The sequence below is a fragment of the Dendrobates tinctorius genome, unplaced genomic scaffold (assembly GCF_039654945.1).
Source record: "Dendrobates tinctorius isolate UK_male_01 unplaced genomic scaffold, ASM3965494v1 ptg000037l, whole genome shotgun sequence".
NCBI lineage: Eukaryota > Metazoa > Chordata > Amphibia > Anura > Dendrobatidae > Dendrobates > Dendrobates tinctorius.
The window spans coordinates 22824447-22845000 of record NW_027361705.1 but is presented as its reverse complement, the minus strand read 5'-3'; the positions used below and the strand labels follow the sequence as shown (position 1 = coordinate 22845000).

The following is a 20554-nucleotide window of genomic DNA, read 5'->3' as shown; positions in this document are numbered from 1 at the left end:
TCTTTATATTATTCCTCCCCTCTAATACCAAAGGTGGGGCTAATGCCAAATCTTTCAACGGTAGTGTAGAAGATCCCACTGGCTTATTAAACTCCTTCCTAATTTTTTTAAAATAATCCCTATCCCGCTGTAATTTCTTAGACTTGCGTACAATTATATCTTATTCCAATTTGAGTATTCGAGCTGCTGGGGATTTTATGGGATATTGATTCTGACACATTTCTCTATTTGGTGTGGTGCAGTGGTTTAATTCATGTGAATTATACTTTTGAGCCTGTCTAAATTGGCTGGTTCGAATTCAGAAGCTTCTGCATTTTATATATTTTAATTTTTTATATAATTTTTGGTATATTATATCGTGATGATTTTGATGTGAATGCTTATTTGATTTTAGAGCATAACAACATGTTTTAAGTAGTGTTATATATATATATACACACACACACATGTTTTTAAATGATTTATGGGCGTTTTCACAGGAAATTATGTCAAAGGAAGGTGTATGGTAATGTCTGTATTTATATCTGAAATATATATGTGTTTGTATTTATATCTGAAATTTGTGATTATTCTTGATGCCCTGATGAAGTGTCTGGTTTAAGCCACGAAACACGTAGGCTTATTAAAGAAGTTTTTTACGATATCTACCATGGAAGGTGTGTTTCTGGTCAGCGCGGTTTTGAAAGCCCGGCTCTTTTTACTCCTTTGGATTTCCTTATCATTAGCGGGATACCAGCGACGACCGGATATTCTTGAGTGATTCCAAGTTTGTTGTGACTCGCACAATTTTAGCAGGTGAGTCTAACAAATTGGGCGTACTACTGCGGTTTTAAATAGACGATACACCCTATGTGCGCTTTCTATTTTTGTTTTTACAAATGAAAGAAAAACAGATGGCTAACTAACAGATCCGTTTTCTATAGACTTCAATATTTAAAAAAAAAACCAAAAAAACGAATGCAGCAGAGATCAGCTATTTAAAAATGGACTAAAAAGTTGTGTCTGCACAACTTTTTTGCCAATGGATTGCTGCTGGATCCATTTTAACAGATCACTACTGGACATGTGAACATAGCCTAAAGCTATCAAATATGCAAATGTAACTCATCTTTAGAATCTTATACACCAAGGGCATGGCGATTCCCAGATAATCCTTCACTTTGTTCCCCATCTGATATGCCGATAATGGTGACAGAGATCTCTGCCAAGATAATTGATATGTGTAATAATCTCAGATATGATCATTTGTCTTCAATGTGGACAGACTACCTTGTCAGAGAGTTTAGTAAGAACATTGCTCTATAGTTTGTACACCCCAGCCATGGTAGTGTAAATACACTGACAGCCATTACCTTTCATCCATTAATGATCTATCTATTGTTTGTTTTTCACTACCTTTGACTTTCTCGTCACCTGTTCCACCCACTTCTCATTTTCCGTCTCAGCAGAATCCCCAACACCAAATCCTTAGCTGTTCTTTCTCTCCGAGAGAATGGAAACCAAGGAAGATATTTCCACCCAACAGCTTGAGAAGCCGTTATCTGTTTATTGTGATGTCAATGAAGGCGATGAATCGTTGAAGGTAGAAATGATCCCTCTGAAAGACGCCAGCATTCAACTTGAGTCCACCAAGGTGACGATAATATCTGATCAACCTCCTGTAAGAGATCACATAATCTGGTCCATACTTAACTCTTTCTACATGAATTTCTGCTGCCTTGGACTTGTTGCACTTATCTTTTCTGTTAAGGTGAGTGTGAGACTATTTTTTCATACAAAGATTGCTATTATTATAAAAAAGGTAACAACATTTCCAGCAATGTAGTTGCGATAAATATTTCCCATTGGCTTTAATGTCTGCATATTTACTAATGATTATTTCTTTAATTTTTCTTAAATCGAAAATACATGAATAATCCTTTTAAAAATCTTAGCCCCCATTTATGATGGTTGCTATATAAGCATTTCTTTAATTTGAAACAAGCATATTCATACTGTACTTTGACAGTACATTTTTATGAAAACATAGTCTGAGGAACTTATTTCTATGGCACAAGAGTTTGCTGTAATTAAAATATAAGCAACATACTGAAAAAAAAAAGCTAGTGTGGATGTTCCGTCAATTTCAGATTTGTACCCAAAGCAGAGGCAAAGGGAGAGTAGTCAGTTTGCAGAGGACTTTTATTTTACATAAATATATATATACTGTATATACAGTTGTGCTCAAAAGTTTACATACGCCGGCAGAATTTTTGCATTCTTGGCCTTTTTTTCAGAGAATATGATTGATAACACAAAAACTTTTTCTCCACTCCTGGTTAGTGGTTGGATGAAGCCATTTATTGTCAAACTACTGTATTTTCACTTTTTAACTGATAATGACAACCCAAAACATCCAAATGACCCTGATCAAAAGTTCACATCCCCTGGTGATTTTGGCCTGATATCATGCACAGAAGTTGACACAAATGGGTTTGAATGGCTACTAAAGGTAACATCCTCACCTGTGACCTGTTTGCTTATAATCAGTGTGGGTGCATAAAAGCTGAGTGAGTTTCTGGGATCCAGACATACTCTTGCATCCTTCATCCAGCCACTGACGTTTCTGGAAGCAAAAGAATTGTCAACGGATCTATGGGAAAAAGTAGTTGAACTGTATAAAACAGGACAGAGATACAAATAGATATCCGAGGAATTGATAATGCCAGTCAGCAGCGTTCAAACTGTGGTTAACAAATGGAAAATCAGGGGCTCTGTAAAAACAAAACCACGGTCAGGTAGACCAGCAAAAATTTAATCCACAACTGCCAGGAAAATTGTTCGGGATGCAAAGAAAACCCCACAGATGACATCAACTGAAATGCAGGACTCTCTAAAAACTAGCAGTGTGGCTGTTTCAAGATACACATTAGGGAGGCAATTGCAGGAAAATGGGCTGCATGGTCGAGTCGCCAGAAAAAAGTCATTACTGCACAAATGCCACAAAGTATCTGGCCTACAACACGCAAAACAGCACAGAGATAAGACGCAAAACTTCTTGAACAAGGTAATTTGGAGTAATGAGACCAAAATTTAACTTTTTGGTCACAACCATAAATGTTATATTTGGAGAGAGGTCAACAAGGCTTATGATGAAAGGAACACCATTCCTACTGTAAAGCACGGAGGTTGATCACTGATGTTTTGAAGATGTGTGAGCTACAAAGGCACAAGAAACTTGGTCAAAGTTGAAGGAAAGATAAATGCAGCACGTTATCATCAAATACTGGAGGCAAATTTGCAATCATCAGCCCGGAAGCTGCGCATGGGAAGTACTTGGACGTTCCAACATTTCAGTGATCCAAAGTTGACCTGTCATTGGCTACAGCAGAACAACGTGAAGGTTTTGGAGTGGCCAACTCAGTCTCCTGACCTCATTATCATTGAGCCACTCTGGGGTGATCTCAAGCCCGCAGTTCATGCTAGAAAGCCTAGGAATTTACAGGAACTGGAGGATTTTTGCCAAGAAGAGTGGGGAGCTTTATATCTGAGAAAATAAAGAACCTCATCTACAACTACCACAAAAGACTTCAAGCTGTCATTGATGTTAGAGTGGGCAATACATGGTATTAAGAAATGCATTATGTGAACTTTTCATCAGGGTCATTTGGATGTTTTGGGTTGTCATTATGATTTAAAAAGAGAAAACACAGTAGTTTGATAATAAATGGCTTCACCCAACCACTATCCATGAGTGGAGGAAAGGGTTTGGTGTTATCATCATTCATATTCTCTAAAAAAAGGACAAGAAAGCAAAAATTCTGATGGGGTATGTAAACTATACAGGTGAATCTCACAAAATTAGAATATCATCAAAAAGTTAATTTATTTCAGTTATTCAATACAAAAAGTGAAACTCATATATTATGTAGAGTCATTACAAACAGAGTGGTCTATTTCAAGTTTTTATTTCTGTTAATGGTGATGATTATGGCTTACAGCCAATGAAAACCCAAAAGTCATTATCTAAGTAAATTATAATATTGTTAATATAATATTAACAAAAAACGCCTGCATAGGCTTCCTAAGTATTTAAAAAGTCCCTTAGTCTGTTTCAGTAGGCTCCACAATCATGGGGAAGACTGCTGACTTGACAGGTGTCCAGAAGGCAGTCATTGACACACTCTACATATATAGTATCAATATCGTATATGTTATATACTTTGCGATTCCAAATAATGATTTCAGAATGTAAAAGTTGAACAAGTGACTTTAATTAAACAATAGAGGCACATACTGTATGCTGGATGATAACAAATTACACTGGTTGGCACAATGTGCTTCATGATTACATGTCAGACTAAGGGTACTGTTACACTAAGCGATGCACCAGCGATCCCGACAACGATATGGATCGCTGGTGCATCGCTAAGTGGTCGCTAGTGAGCTGCCACACAGGCAGATCTCACCAGCGACATAGCAGGGGTCGGGGGTCGCTACTTACCTGTCAGACGAGGCGATCCTGACATCCTCCCTCCCGCGTCCACGCGTCGCTCTTCGGCGCCACAGGAAGCCCAGCAGGAAGCGCTCGACGAGAAATGGTCTTGGACGTTCTCGCGCGATCAGCGATAATCAGCGGGGGAGCCGGTCGGAGGTAAGTATCAGACATAGCGATATCGCTAGCAATATCGCTGCTACGTCACAAAACCAGTGACGTTACAGCGATATTGCTAGCGATCTCGCTGTGTGTAAAGGGGGCTTAAATGGCAAATACACTTGAGAATTGCAGAACTTAGCTTTATGTCCAATTCTAAGTAGTACTCTACAAGCTGGGAGATTGTGAAAGGCTTCAGTCTACTGAAAGTGAAATCAACCACAGATCCAATAATGACTTGTACTTTATAAAACGTCTTAAAAGTAATTACTGCCACTCTAAACTCTACAACCAGAGAATAAGTGGACAGAGAAAACACAAGAACCAATAAAATTATTTTTAAATAAATTGCAATTTTATTAAATATACTATAAAAATTATATATACACTGCTCAAAAAAAATAAAGGGAACACTTAAACGACAGAATATAACTCCAAGTCAGTCAAACTTCTTTGAAATCAAACTGTCCACTTAGGAAGCAACACTGATTGACAATCAATTTCACATGCTGTTGTGCAAATAGGATAGACAACAGATGGAAATTATTGGCAATTATCAACACACTCTCAATAAAGGAGCGGTTCTGTGGTTCACCGTGCAGGATGCTTGGCATTTGCCACAGAACACCAGGATTGGCAAATTCGCCACTGGCGCCCTGTGCTCTTTACAGATGTAAGCAGGTTCACATTGAGCACATTCAAGCAAAAAAGGAAGCACACTGTAGCGCCATAACATGCAAATATGAAAATTGAAAAATGAATTGCAATACTGCATTAGAAATATGAAAAATTGAGAAAGTTTAGCGCATAAAATGGCCAAGTTATGTGTACCCACTGCATTAGAAACAGGCTCAGCCTCTTGTATGTTTTTGTTGCGGCGCCTCTGTGTGTGAACAGAGCCCGCTCTGCGCACTTCGGGTGAAGTTGAACCCGTGCGCATTATATCGCCATATTGCTCGTCTGCCATTACTCAGCAGCGGTTGTAACACCTACTGCATGGTGGACCCCGAGCGGCGAACGCACTTTATTATTATTTTTATTTAGTGCGTTCCGCCGTTCCTAACATTATACTAGCGCCAGGGTCTGGCTAGAGATGGCAGATCACCAGCAACTCCTTCAGTGCATTCGCCAGCTAGAGGGCCGGTTGGCTACTCTTGAGAGTGTTATCGCAGCGGCCAAGTCTTCGGAGGCTGCTGTACAGGCAATCGCAGAGGTGGTTTCTCGTATGTCCACGTCCTCCCGTTGCCTGATAAATTTTCTGGCGATGGCGCCTCCTGTAGGGGTTTCGTCAGCCAGTGCTCTATCCAGCTGGAGTTACTGGCTGCGCGATTCCCTATGGAGCGGGCCAAGGTGGAGTTTATTGTTTCCCTTCTGTCGGGCAAGGCGTTGGAGTGGGCTACGCCACTATGGGAGCGTGGTGACCCAGAGGTTTGGACCGCTGCTCAGTTTTTAACAGCTATTAAGCAGGTCTTCCTGGGACCACGGGTCACGCACGACACCTCTCTACAGCTGGGGATCCCTCTCGGTTAGTATGCTGTTCGTTTTCGGACACTGGCTTCCGAGCTGGAGTGGTCTGACAAAGCCCTCATCCCTGTGTTTTGGAGAGGTTTAGCTGAGCATGTTAAGGATGCCCTTTCTACCAGAGAGGTTCCTGCAAGTCTGGAGGAGCTGATTGCCATTGCCACCCGTATTGATCTCCGTTTTTTGGAATGCGGGCTGGAGCGTGCTCAATCTAGCCGGAAGGTTACTACGACTCCCAACCTCTTTGAACCTCTGGAATCACCCGAGCCAGAGTGTTCACTCCCAGAGCCCATGGAGGTGTCTCGCGCCAGTCTCGAGGCGTGTCCGACACTAAGTTCCACTTACGCCTGCCACTATCAGCACTCTGTTCACCAGGATAACGGGGCACCGCAATGCCAAACTCTGTGCCGCCGGGCAAGACCTTTGTCCCCCCTCGCTTTCGGCCGAAGGTCCTCGCGTGGGCACACGCGTCCAGGGTGGGTGGTCACTGTGGCTACATGCAGACCACAAAACTCCTGGCAGGGTCATATTAGTGGCCGCACAGGGCTCGGGACATTAATATATTCAGGTATGTGCCTCATGTGCTCGGTTAAGCTTCCTTAAACAGAGAGTGGAGACGTTTGCTGACACACCGCGGCGTCCCACTTCAACTTATTATCCGGGCGGTTTTGCCGCTCCTGTTGTCTCCCACATGTCCCTTCTTAAACCTGGCGATCTTGCCGCCTCTGATACCTTCCACATGTCCCGGTTTTCAGTGTCACCTACCAGGACATCAGACTTGCCATCGGACGAGTCTGAGGCCTATGCCTCTGATGGGCACAGGGTGCTGGATTGGAAGGCTCAGAGAGGAGGGGGCCCTATGAGGGGGGGTAATGTTAGGAGTCAGGTTCCTGCGTCTGCTCTGCAGGAATCCAGACCCTTACATTCTGCGGTCTCTTGCTCTTTATCTACCGCAGAGGAGATTGCCTTGCAGCTAATCTCTCCAGGGGCTAAGTCCCTCTGTACTCCTACTGAGCATGCCCATGAGACAGTTTCCCATTGGAGTTCGGGAGTCATGTGTTCAGGTCCTGCTCCAGATCTTATTGGTCCATCTCGGAGATCTGGAAGCTTCCGGAAGGTCCCGGCTGCTATAAAAAGCGCGCATGGCCGTTCCGCTATGTGCTAGTATAGACTATACTGCTATGTGTGAATGGTGACGGATGTATGATTCTGGTGACTGACTTATTATGAAACCCCTTCCCTCTGATATTACGCATGTGGTTAGGGAATTAGTTCAGTAGTCTGCGCCAGTCTGTAGCAAGCCTTAGGCTACTGTGCACACCGCACCTCTGCGCTAGCATCCAACATAGCGCCTACTTTGTAGCTGTGTTGTCCAGTGGCAGTGTCCTGCGCCGCGCTGCAGTTGCAGCCCTTCTTGGCGTTTGCAGTAGCGACGCCGCACACACGGTAGGTCTAGACGGACGCAGCCCCTCTGTCTTAGTTCCTGCTCCTGTGACCTTATACTGTGTGTGCATTTACCTGAGGCCTGTGACTAACAGGCTCAGCCTTTTGTATGTTTTTGTTGCGGCGCATCTGTGTGTGAACAGAGCCCGCTCTGCGCACTTCGGGTGAAGTTGAACCCGTGCGCATTATTTCGCCATATTGCTCGTCTGCCATTAATCAGCAGCGGTCGTAACACCTACTGCACGGTGGACCCCGAGCGGCGAACGCACTTTATTATTATTTTTATTTAGTGTGTTCCGCCATTCCTAACACAATCTAAAAGGAAATGGGGAGACACGAAAGCTGGATGGTAACAATTACTTGTATTGCACGGTCCAGCTATCAATATATTAAATAGAGTGTTCATGTAATGCTGCACGAACCGGTCACCAACCAGTATGTGTATAGACACAGAGGGCTATTAAGAGCATGGAAGAAGTGTGAACAGATGATACGAAAGTTCTGGTTTTGAAGAAAATTTGGTATGGGAAAAACAGGGATAATTAGATAAGTACGTTGAGGCGAAAGGCAAGTCTAAAGAAATGCGTTTTTAGGGCATGCTTAAAACTGTGGGTATTGGGGATTAATCGAAGTGTCCTGGGGTATTGCATTCCAAAGAATTGAAAAGAGAAGTCTTGGAGACAGTAATGGGAGGTTCGGATTATTGAAGATGTTAATCTTTGCTCATTAGCAGAACAGCGGGCACGGTCAGGGTGGTAGACTAATATGAGGGAGTAGATGTCGGACAGTGCTGAAGTATGGAGTGCTTTGTGGGTGAAAGTGATGAGTTTATGTTGAATTCGATATAGAATGGGCAACCAGTGGAACAGCTGGCACAGGATAGAGGCATCATTGTAACGGTTGGTGAGTAATTTGATCCTGGCTGCAGCATTAAAGACGGATTGGAGTGGGGAGATTTTGGTAAGAGGGAGACCTATTTGTAGAGTTGCAATAGTCCAGGCAAGAATGAATAAGAGCAACAGTAAGAGTTTTTGCAGAGTCAAAGGTAAGAAAAGGTTGAATTCTAGAATGTTTTTATAAGGTGTAGATGACATGAGCGGGCGAGTGTGGGGAGCGAATGAAAGATCTGAATCAAATATGATAAGAAAGCGAGCATGCAGCTGGTGAGCAATGGTAGGACCACACATGGAAATGGCAACGTCGTGCATAGGTAGGTTAGTGGAGGGAGCAAACACAAGGAGTTCAGTTTCAGATAGAGGGAGGATATGATGCGAGAGAGAGAGAATATGATGTTGGAGACAGCGGAAAGACAATCACTGGTGTTTTAATTTCCTTTTAAATTAGAAGTCAAGCAGTGCCATAAGCTCAGAACTGGCCGCAACCAGTGGGACCTAGATATGTCCCTCTACTGTTCCAAGAAGTCCGGCCAGAAGAAAGATTCATAGGAGAATCTCAGACTAAAAGTAATACCTACGACATGTAAACAAGACCAAGTATCTCAGCTATACACAAAAGCATATTCAATGGGGTACAGAAGAAAAATTTAAAATAGCAGCAGGTTCTCGGGATGCATGAGTCAAAATGTTAGGTATTTGCCTGCAACAGAAGGCAGCTTGTTTCTGAAAGACTAAAGAGCGGTATAGCAATGAATGTGTCCAGGCAGCAGTAAAACAAAGTGGAGGCTACTTGCAAGTCTGGGCTGCATTTCAGTAAATTGATTTCAGGATATGGTCAGGATAAATGGTGTCCACATTGCTGAGAAATACAGGCAGATACTTACCGATCTTGTAATACCATTAGTGAGGTGTCTGATTGGCCCAAACTTATTTTCCTCGGAACAATGACCTCAAACATACAGCCAATGTCATTAAAAACTAAAGAACTATCTTCAATGTAAAAAAGAATAAGAAGTATTGGTAGTTATGATAAAACCTCACACTGCACTGATCTCAATATCATCGAGTCATGCATGGGAGATTTCAACTATCCTGACATTTGTTGGGAATCTCTCTCTGGCAAAACTAACAGGTCATCTGCTACCTTGGATCTAATCCTTATAAACAGGGAGGAAATGGTTGAGGAGGTAAAAGTGGCTGGGACCCTAGGAGGTAGCGACCATGCTATTTTAGAATTTTGGATAACTAGAGGAGGAAGACCTGTGAAAACTCAGACGTCAAGGTTAGATTTCAGAAAGGCAGATTTTGAGGGATTCATAAAGAGAATTGGAGGGATCCAATGGCTGGATATCCTCAAGGACAAAAATGTCCAGGAAGGATGGGAAAGCTTGAAAAATGAAATTCTCAAAGCACAATTGTTATTGGAGGCATATCTAAAGAAGAATATAATGTTGTCTTCAGAACTTGCAGGGCACAAATCAGATTATTAAAGCTGACAATGAATTGAGGCTTGCAAGAGACATCAAAAGCAATAATAAAGGATTTTGGGGATATGTCAAAAGTAAATTAAAAGTCAAAGATGCTATAGGATTTTTACAGGATGAAAATGATGAAATGGTAAGACAGGATGTTGAAAAGGCCGAACTTTTAAATTCCTATTTTGCATCTGTTTTCTCTCAGAAAGGAAATGTAATATCAACTGTTCTTCACTGTCCTATTAAGGGAATAGAAGAATCCAGGATATCTATAAACAGAAATATAGTGAGGAAACACTTAGCTAACCTAAATGAATTCAAGTCTCCAGGTCCAGATGAATTACACCCCAGAGTACTGAAGGAGATAGCAGAAGACATTTTTGAACTCCTCTCCATAATCTTTGAAAATTCTTGGAGAACAGGAGAAGTCCCATAAGACTGGAGAAGAGCAAATGTTGTTCCTATCTTCAAAAAGGGGAAGAAGGTGGACCCAGGCAACTATAGGCCGGTGAGTCTGACTTCTATACCAGGAAAGATCTTTGAACAAATTATTAAACAACATGTATGTAAGTACCTGGATAAGAATAAAGTGATTAAACAGAGTCAGCATGGGTTTGTAACTAATAAGTCCTGTCAGACTAACTTAATTTCCTTCTATGACAGAATCACTGATTGGGTGGATCAGGGAAATGCTGTAGATGTAGTATATCTTGACTTCAGCAAAGCATTTGACAAAGTATCTCACACAATCCTTATTGAAAAAATGGCTAAGTGTGGAATGGACAAGGCAACTGTTAGGTGGATTCATAACTGGCTTAGTGATCGGACCCAAAGAGTGGTCGTAAATGGCTGCACATCCAGTTGGATGAAAGTCTCAAGTGGGGTACCACAGGGCTCTGTCCTGCGCCCTGTATTGTTCAACATCTTTATCAACAATTTAGATGAAGGAATTGAGAGTAAACTGATTAAATTTGCTGATGACACAAAGCTTGGAGGGATTGCTAATACTAGAGAAGAGAGAGAGGATTAAAAAAGATATAAATAAACTGGTGCAGTGGGCAGCAACTAACAGAATTGTTTTTAACAGGGAAAAATGCAAAGTACTACATTTGGGCAATAAAAATGAAAAAAGCATATACAGAATGGGAGGAATAAGGCTAAGCAACAGCACATGTGAAAAAGACTTGGGTATACTAAGGCTATGTGCACACGGTGCGGATTCACCCGCGGATTTTGCACTATCCGCAGTTAAATCCGCAGGTCAAAAGACCTGCGGATTATCCTGCGGTTTTGCCCTGTGGTTTATCGCCTCCACAATGGAGGAGATGGCAAACCGCAGCGGAATCTGCAGAAAAGAATGACATGTCAATTCTTTCTGCGGATTTGAAACCGCAGGCAAAACCGCGCCGATAAATCCGCACCGTCTGCACAGCGGTTTCAATTTTCCATAGGCTATAATGGTACTGTACATCACCTGCAGTTCTGCTGCGGATCCGCAGGGCCAAATCCGCTGCGGATCCGCAGCAGAATCCGCACCGTATGCACATAGACTTATAGATCACAGACTGAATATGAGTCAACAGTGTGATGCAGCAGCAAAAGAGGCAAATGCAATTCTAGGATGTATTAACAGAAGTATACAGTCTAGATCACGTGAAGTCATTATTGCCCTCTTCTCCTCTTTGGTCAGACCCTCATCTGGAATACTGTGTCCAGTTTTGGGCGCCACATTTTAAAAAAGACATCAACAAACTGGAGCAAGTTCAGAAAAGAGCGACCAGAATGGTGGCCGGTCTGCAAACCCTGTCTTATGAAGAAAGGTTGCAGGATTTGGGAATGTTTAGCTTGCAGAAGAGAAGACTGAGAGGAGACTTAATAGCTGTCTACAAATATCTCAAGGGCTGTCACATTGTAGAAGGATCATCTTTATTCTCATTTGCACAAGGAAAGACTAGGAGCAATGGGATGAAACTGAATGGGAGGAGACACAAATTAGATATTAGAAAAAACTTTTGACAGTTAGAGTGATCAATGAGTGGAACAGGCTGCCACGAGAGGTGGTGAGTTCTCCTTCAATAGAAGTCTTCAAACAGAGGCTGGACAGACATCTGTCTGGGATGATTTAGCGAATCCTGCTTTGAGCAGGGGGTTGGACCAGATGGCCCAGGAGGTCCCTTCCAACTCTACGATTCTATGATTCTATGAGTCTGTCTGGGATTAAATGAAGAGACAAAAAGATTTGCACAAGCGACATCCACAGAAGATCTGTGGTTAGATCTTTTAAGATGTTTGAAGCAACCTTCCTGCTGAGTTCCTACAAAAATTGAGTACAAATGTACCTGAAGGCAAAGGCTGTCAGATCAAAGGCAGATTTGATTTAGATTTCATGTTTGTTAATTCTTTTGCATTTTGTTGATTGATGAAAATAAGCTATTAACACTTCTATTCTAAAGCATTCATACTTTAGAGCTTTTCTTCACAAGAAGAAACCTCACTTAAACCTTTTTTACTGTAGCATACAGTGGTTAAAATTACTGTTATTATGAACAGTTAAGCAAGTTGAAGATTAAATTATCCCTAAAAAGGCCTAAACATGACATATTCCCTTTGTATTTTAGGCCAAAAAATACATATTTTAATCTTTTACATTTTTAAAATTGCAAAAAGGATAATGGGTCAATGCAAAATTTCAGCCTGGCACATTTTAAGACTGTATAGTCTAACTTTGCGCTGTATAAGAATTACATAGTATTGATACATATGCCCATACTGTTTGTTTAAGACTGTATAATCTAACTTTGTGCTGTATAAGTTGGTCGTATGATTGCTAGAGAGGCAAATCAGAACCCCTGCTTGACTGCAAAACACCTTCAGAAAGATTTAGCCTACTCTGGAGTTGTGGTACATTGTTCTGCTGTTCAGAGACATCTGCACAAATATGGCCTTCATGGAAGAGTCATCAGAAGTATACCTCTCCTGGGTGCTCACCATAAAATTAAACATCAGAAGTATGCAAAAGAACATCTAAACAAGCCTGATGCATTTTGGAAACAAGTCCTGTGAACTGATGAGATTAAATTAGAACTCCTTGACCACAATGATCAAAGGTTTGTGTGGAGAGCACTGGGCACAGAATTTCAGGAAAACAACATCTCGCCAACCATTAAGTATTATTATTATCATTATGCATTTATATAGCGCCATTTATTCCATGGTGCTTTACATGTGAAAAGGGGAAATATAGACAAGTATAATAAACATGTGTAAGACAAGGGACACACAAGTACATAAGGAGAGGGGACCCTGCCCGCGAGGGCTCACAGTCTACAGGGATGGGTGAGGATACAGTAGGAGAGGGTAGAGCAGGTCATGTGGTGGTGGAATGGGGTGGATCAATCATGCTTTGGGGTTGTGTTGCAGGCAATGGCACAGGGAGCATTTCTCAGGTAGCGGGAAGGATTGACTCAATGAAATTTCAACAAATTTTTGATGCAAACATAACACCATCTGTAAAGAATCTGAAGTTCAAAGAGAATGGCTTCTACAAATGGATAATGATCCTAAAAACAAGTCAAAATCCACGATAGACTACCTCAAAAGGCACAAGCTGAAGCTCTTACAATGGCCCTCACAATCCCCTGATCTTAACATCATTGAAAATCTGTGGCTAGACCTCAAAATAGCAGAGGATGCAAGACAAGCCAGGAATCTCACAGAACTTGAAGACTTTTCCAAGGAAGAATGGATGAAAGTCCTTCAAACAAGAATTGAAAGACTCTTGGCTGGCTGCAAAAAGTGTTTACAAGCTGTGATACTCTGAAAAGGGGGTGATAAAAAGAGAGAAGAGCCAGCACTGCCAGTGGTCAGAACGCATAACATGAGGTGCATATGCACATATCTTACTGCATTCAAAATGAGACATTTAGCAAAATATTGATCAATATATTGAGCCACCCCGCCACGCCAAGGCAATCTCATATGGGGGGTCCTACTCTACATTTGTATTTATTCACTGTGCCATTGCGGCCTCCTAAATGTTTTAAAAGCAAGACCATATCAAATACAATCCATACCTGAAGCATGACTGCATCACTCCCGTGCAGCCAGATGGAGCAGGTGCAGATGAAGGCCAACCAGGTCTGAACACAGACATCTCAGGTTTGACCTCCACACACTGCCTGACCAGCAAACACAGATGAAGGGCAATGCAGGCTCAGACATGGATGCAAAAATAAATAAAGCCTGGGGCAGGGCGGGGCTGCCGTGAGTGTGCACAGCAGCCTAGATCAATCACAATAAACACAGAAAAGATGGCGAACATGACCCAGCGTGCACGGCAACAGTGGTGGTCAGCCACAAAACCAATTTGCAATAAAAAGAGAGAAGAGCCAGCACTGCCAGTGGTCAGAACGCATAACATGAGGTGCATATGCACATATCTTACTGCATTCAAAATGAGACATTTAGCAAAATATTGATCAATTTATTGAGCCACCCCGCCACGCCAAGGCAATCTCATATGGGGGGTCCTACTCTACATTTGTATTTATTCACTGTGCCATTGCGGCCTCCTAAATGTTTTAAAAGCAAGACCATATCAAATACAATCCATACCTGAAGCATGACTGCATCACTCCCGTGCAGCCAGATGGAGCAGGTGCAGATGAAGGCCAACCAGGTCTGAACACAGACATCTCAGGTTTGACCTCCACACACTGCCTGACCAGCAAACACAGATGAAGGGCAATGCAGGCTCAGACATGGATGCAAAAATAAATAAAGCCTGGGGCAGGGCGGTATCACCGTCTTTTTTCTGAAAAGGGGGTGGTACTAGGTACTAACCATGCAGGGTGCCCAAGCTTTTGCACTACCCCATTTTCATTTTAGTAATTTGTATAATATGTATGTTTATATATTTATTGCCTAACATACAAAGGAAATGTGTTAACTTTTAGGCCTGTTAGAGATAATTTCACCCTCAACTTGCTTAACTGTTCACAATAACAGTAATTTTGACCAGGGGTGTCCATACTTTTACATGTATATCTGTCCAGCACCTTCATAGGTCCTTATGTGGGAGCTTGGGAAATATGGGATGACCAAGGGAGGCCCAGAAATGGTGTAATTTCTGATTATGGTTGATGCTGCAGAGTGTCAGCCGGAAAGGACCTTTAAGAGCTAGTGCAAAATTAAGTGTTGCCCTGGATGCCCGTATGGGGAGGAAAAACTGCCTGCTTTGCAGTATGTGGTGAAGTGGCATGCAGAGACCTTTAGATGTAACTACACCCCATGAAAGGATCACCGCAGGGTGCTAATTCCACTAAGAGTACAAGTGACCCACTGACCAGAGTACAAGTGGTGCGGGCAATGAGTAAGAATTGCAGGCAATGTGGAGGCACATATGTGGCGCCCCTGAGGCTCAGTCGCCACAGAGGTACTGCACCTTCTCCTAAGGTGTGGTGCCCCACCATCCAGGTAAGTTGGAAGCTCCTGATCACGCTCCAACACTCGCACCCCTCACAATAGAGTAGTTCAGCAAAACCACATTGCGGCTCCTTGCTTAGAGAGAAGCAGAGCATCTTTGGTGGTTCCCTGCTTGGAACACTAAACGTACTGGGAGGAGGGTGGAGTTGAGAATACATAAAAGAGCGGGATGTTTCGGATGAGAGTTCAGTCAGTCAGTCAGCCAGTGAGGCTGAGAGAGTAAGCCACTCAGAGAGGAGTGGGGATCCCTGGAAGAGGGATGGAGCAAGGAGTGCTGCAGCTGCCTGTGTTCTGAGCCAGCTGGGACGGGAAAGGAAAGAAGGAGAAAGACATTGAACCAAAGCCTGAGCTTCCATAGGAGGGAAAGACAAGTATGGAGTGTAGAAGTGAAAGTGAACACAGAGGACGTGGGTTAGAGGAAGAACCCTGCCTAGAAGTTCTAAGCGCGAGGCGGGGGCCTGGTCCCCGAGGTTGTATGGACACTAATGGTTCTGCAGCAGACACCGGTGGAGTAGTGGGCTGTAAATGCACTACTCCCATCTAAGACTTGAGGGCACAACAGCAACATGGATAGAGAGCCGGGACTTAGGAGTAGAGAGTCCCCGAAGCAGGCTACAGTTGTCTGCCGTACAAGTAGAGTTCTTGGGAACATCTGTCAGGAGGAACTCCAGTGTAACTCAGTACTAGGAGATCTTCACACTTAAAGGCGCTATAGAGGAGACATTCAGAAAAGGCACATGAATTGGCGGGGCGTGGAAGGGAGCATTCCATCTTGCCTGGAGGTTGACTGAGTCCCTGACCTGGAGGACATGGCACAGAAGCGGGCACTACAGACTGTGAGTAAAGCTTTGGAACTACATGCCCTGGTGTCCTCCATTCCTTCCTGCGTCCGTCCGCCTGGCACTGCTACATCCCCTGCGCCAAACTCTGCACCATCTAAGTGTCTCCACATCTACACTGCCCTGGGACAACAGCCCTGCCTGTGGAGGGCTATAACATCATTGCTGCACCACACCATCTGTCCCGGAGGATCTGTCTGCAGCGTCGGCTTAACACCTCCCTTGCCGAACACCACAGGTGTTGTCACAAACTATTCATTTAACTAGATTCCACCATTCACATCTTCCTATTACTTGGGCGCCCAGGGCCACGGTCCGGGTCACCGCTGCTGTGACACATCCCACTGCCACCGGCCCGGTTCTGAGTACCCCACAGCCCTGGGAGGGCGACCCACATACGACCCCTGCAAGCTCCACGAGTTTTTCATCCCCATACGGGCATCCTGGGCAACACTTAATTTTGCACTAGCTCTTAAAGGGGTTTTCTGGATTTACTTCATTGCTAGACATCTCTGAGTAACCCCTATTTCTGACTCATCGGTATTGCAACAAGGGGTCCATATTGTGTTGCACCACATTGTATCACCTTTTTTTTGTGCCAATCTAGGTGTCCTTTCAGATCACTCATCCTCAAGCGCAGTATCATTTAACATTTTGTACCCTTATGGCATTTCAAGGTGTTTTATGCTAGAATTGTAGCAAAAACATTTTGATTATTTGGACCCTTCTGCGCTTTGTCTGACAAGTGTATGAAAATGGTTATAGCTTAACATGTAACATGTAACAACATGCAAAAAAATGTACCAAAGTTGTTCCAAATCTTTCTGGCACAAAGTAAGCAAACTTATAGGGGCTGTAAACTTAGACTAGACAGTCTTAAAATGTCACAGATTTATTAAACCCCATTAATCACTATCATAGAACCATAGAATTTTAGAGTTGTCAGCACCTCCAGGGTCATCGTGTCTTACCCCCTGCTCATTGCAGGATCCACTAGACTATCTCAGACAGATCTCTCTGTTTGAAGACTTCCATTGAAGGAGAACTCACCACCTCTAATGGCAGCCTGTTCCACTCATTGCTCACCCTCAGTATAAACCTGGCACATTTTAAGACTGTATAGTCTAACTTTGCGCTGTATAAGAGTTACATAGTATTGATACATATGCCCATACTGTTTGTTGAAACTCCTTTGCACTTTAAAACATTATGCAGACATCAGGCTGCGTGAGATCACCTCTGCTCTCTGTCATGAAGGTCTACTATGTGGGGAGGTGGCACTTAGCATAAAGCCCAGAGTAAGCCTTGGTCATGACTTATGCTGTAGAGTGTCCTCCATGAAAATATGAAGACTTCATCCATGTTTTAAGGCTGCTATTCGTAGAGTTCAGTGAACCTAAACTCCCAATGTCAGCCTATCAGGAGCCGTCTCATGGAGTTATGTTGTTGGGTCCACATCTCAACCCTGTTCTTCATAAAAGACACTGTTGCTCAAGTGCAAATCATGATGAGCACTAGCTATGCTCTTCATGCCCAATGACCTCCTCCCTCACCTCTGGGAGAGAAGGAAACTCCCGTGACCCATTTCAGTGATACAGACGGTCTATCCACTATGCTGCTGTTGGAAGCTACTCCTGGATCTCCTCCTTCTCCTCCTCCTTTTATAAGTAAAAAAAAAAGAAGCAAAACACTTTTCCTCAGCCGTGGCCACAAGTCCACCCACTTTTTTACCTGTGAGAACCTGACCAGTATTTTTTGGTATAAAAGCAAGCAACCTTAGGTGGGAGGGCTGGATTTTGGTACTCAATCTTGGGCAGCTGCTGTCCTAAATGTTTTTGCAGTAGATATGGTTATTTGTTCTGGACAAATCAATGATCATAATGTTTTTTTCTGTCCTGGGAGAATTAGGTTCTTGAGAGGACCCACTGCCAGGTCACTATTAGAAAAACATTCCCTAGATTCACACAGATGATAATGAAGTAAAGATGGCATTTTTGCTTCTGCAGTATCCAACGCCTTACGGCAGTACCAGCCACAGCGACTCGTGTCTGGACTGCAGAGAACGTGCCACCAACTTCATTTATCTTACCAACGGGGCTCATATAGTTGGGACCTCCAGCAATCACAAGTTGGTTTTCTTATCCAAAGGAAGACATTTTATTATTAAGATTTTTAAATCATAAAGACAAGGCGCTTGACAGTATTGATAGTCAATCTCCATTAATTATGTATTTTTTGTTCTTTTTTTCTTGCAGTCTCGGGATCAGAAGTTAGTTGGAAATCAAGACGGAGCCAGGAACTATGGAACCAAAGCCCGTTCCTTTAATATTGCATCCTCAGTCTTGACCATATTATGGTTCCTCATTACAGCAACCATCATTTATGTAAATCTGGTTCAAATGAGGGCTACCCTTAGGAGTTGGCTTGGGCTGTAAATACTATTGACATCAAACATAGCATCTGTACGACTTCTAGGATTTGATTTGTCCAAGACTAGAGATGGGAGAATGGATTAGCAGGATTCCAATCCATCAACCAGGTCAGTACTCTGTGACAGCTGAACGGGAGACCTAAAAATCTTCTTAACACATGGTATTCCCTTTGATTAGCCAGGGCTAGGCTGATGTCATCATTGCGATGGGATGCACACACAACATTGTGCCCTTCCAGCTAATCAAAAGAGGAGTCTGGAATACCAGGAGGTAAGGAGATGTGCAGGTCTCCTGTTCAGCGGTCACACAATACTGACCTGGCTGATGGACCAGAGTCCTGGAAATCTATTCTTCCATCTCTACTCAAGACTGATTGTGAAGTCAAATATATCCAGTATGAAAAGCACACTATACGTTTGAGAGTCAAGGCATACTTATCACTATCATATTGATTTTTGCAAAGTCATTTTATGCAAAAATGTTGTGATAAATACATATGAAGATACAGATTATTTTTTTAAATAAATTTTGTATGTTCATGTTTTTAATGTTTTAATGTGGTTATTATGGATAAAAACACCATGAAATTCTCTGAAGCTTATTCTTAACTAGCTGAAGAGCTTGGCGCTGCCCGGGCATAGTAACTAACTCTGGTTAGTTATAACAAATTATAATTATCCTCCATCCCATAGTCCTGTGCCCATATAACCATCATACATATCCACCATCCCATAGGCCCGTGCCCATATACCCATCATACATATCCTCCATCCCATAGTCGAGTGCCCATATACCCATCACAGATATTCTCCATCCCATAGTCCCATGCCCATATACCCATCATACATATTCGCCATCCCATAGTCAAGTGCCCATATACCCATCACACATCCTTCATCTCATAGTCCCATGCCCATATACCCATCATACATATCCTCCATCCCATAGTCCCACGCCCATATACCCATCACAGATATTCTCCATCCCACAGTCCCATGCCCATATACCGATCATACATATTCGCCATCCCATAGTAAAGTGCCCATATACCCATCACCCATCCTTCATCTCATAGTCCCATGCCCATATACCCATCATACATATCCTCCATCCCATAGTCCCATGCCCATATACCCATCATACATATCCTCCATCCCATAGTCCCGTGCCCATATACCCATCATACATATCTGCCATCCCATAGTCCAGTGCCCATATACCCATCATACATATCCTCCATCCCATAGTCCAGTGCCCATATACCCATCACACATCCTCCATCCCATAGTCCCATGCCCATATACCCATCATACATATCCTCCATCCCATAGTCCAGTGCCCATATACCCATCACACATCCTCCATCCCATAGTCAACCATTATGACATCATAATGAGCGGCGGGGCTTGCAACCTATGATGACATCAGCGTCGCCATGGCAACCATTATGACATCATAATAAGGGACGGGGCTTGACACACACACACTTTTTCCCCATTATGTAGATAGGGGCAAAATTGTTTGGTGAATTGGAACGTGCGGGGTTAAAATTTCACCTTACAACATAGCCTAGGACAGTCTCGGGGTCCAGACGTGTGACTGTGCCAAATTTTGTGGCTGTAGCTGCGATGGTGTGGATGCCTATCCCAGACATACACACACACATACATTGAGCTTTATATATTAGATTAGAATGAAGAATCCAATCATCAGACTAAACAGTCACATTGTATCATAAACTCAAAACCAACAAAGGAATAGGCAGGTAGGACTTTGCCTGTATATTGTGACACCAGTCTGCATTGTGGTCCGCAGTGCTTCCTTACAACTA

General features: G+C 43.0%; 1 protein-coding gene across 1 annotated transcript; it reads left to right on the top strand.

The window, feature by feature from the left end:
- Positions 1 to 1428: 1428 nt before the first annotated feature.
- On the top strand, positions 1429 to 19266 carry LOC141088133 (interferon-induced transmembrane protein 1-like). The gene is made up of 2 exons (XM_073574071.1): positions 1429 to 1750; positions 18547 to 19266. The coding sequence occupies exons 1-2, from the start codon at positions 1493 to 1495 to the stop codon at positions 18724 to 18726; spliced, it is 438 nt and encodes a 145-aa protein (XP_073430172.1). The 5' UTR covers positions 1429 to 1492; the 3' UTR covers positions 18727 to 19266.
- The last annotated feature ends 1288 nt before the right edge of the window (positions 19267 to 20554 follow it).

Bases quoted from the DNA above. Each gene is read 5' to 3' on its own strand.
- LOC141088133 (XM_073574071.1), top strand. From the start codon at position 1,493: ATGGAAACCAAGGAAGATATTTCCACCCAACAGCTTGAGAAGCCGTTA. The intron at 1,751-18,546 runs GTGAGTGTGAGA...TTTTTCTTGCAG, and splicing joins CACTTATCTTTTCTGTTAAG to TCTCGGGATCAGAAGTTAGT.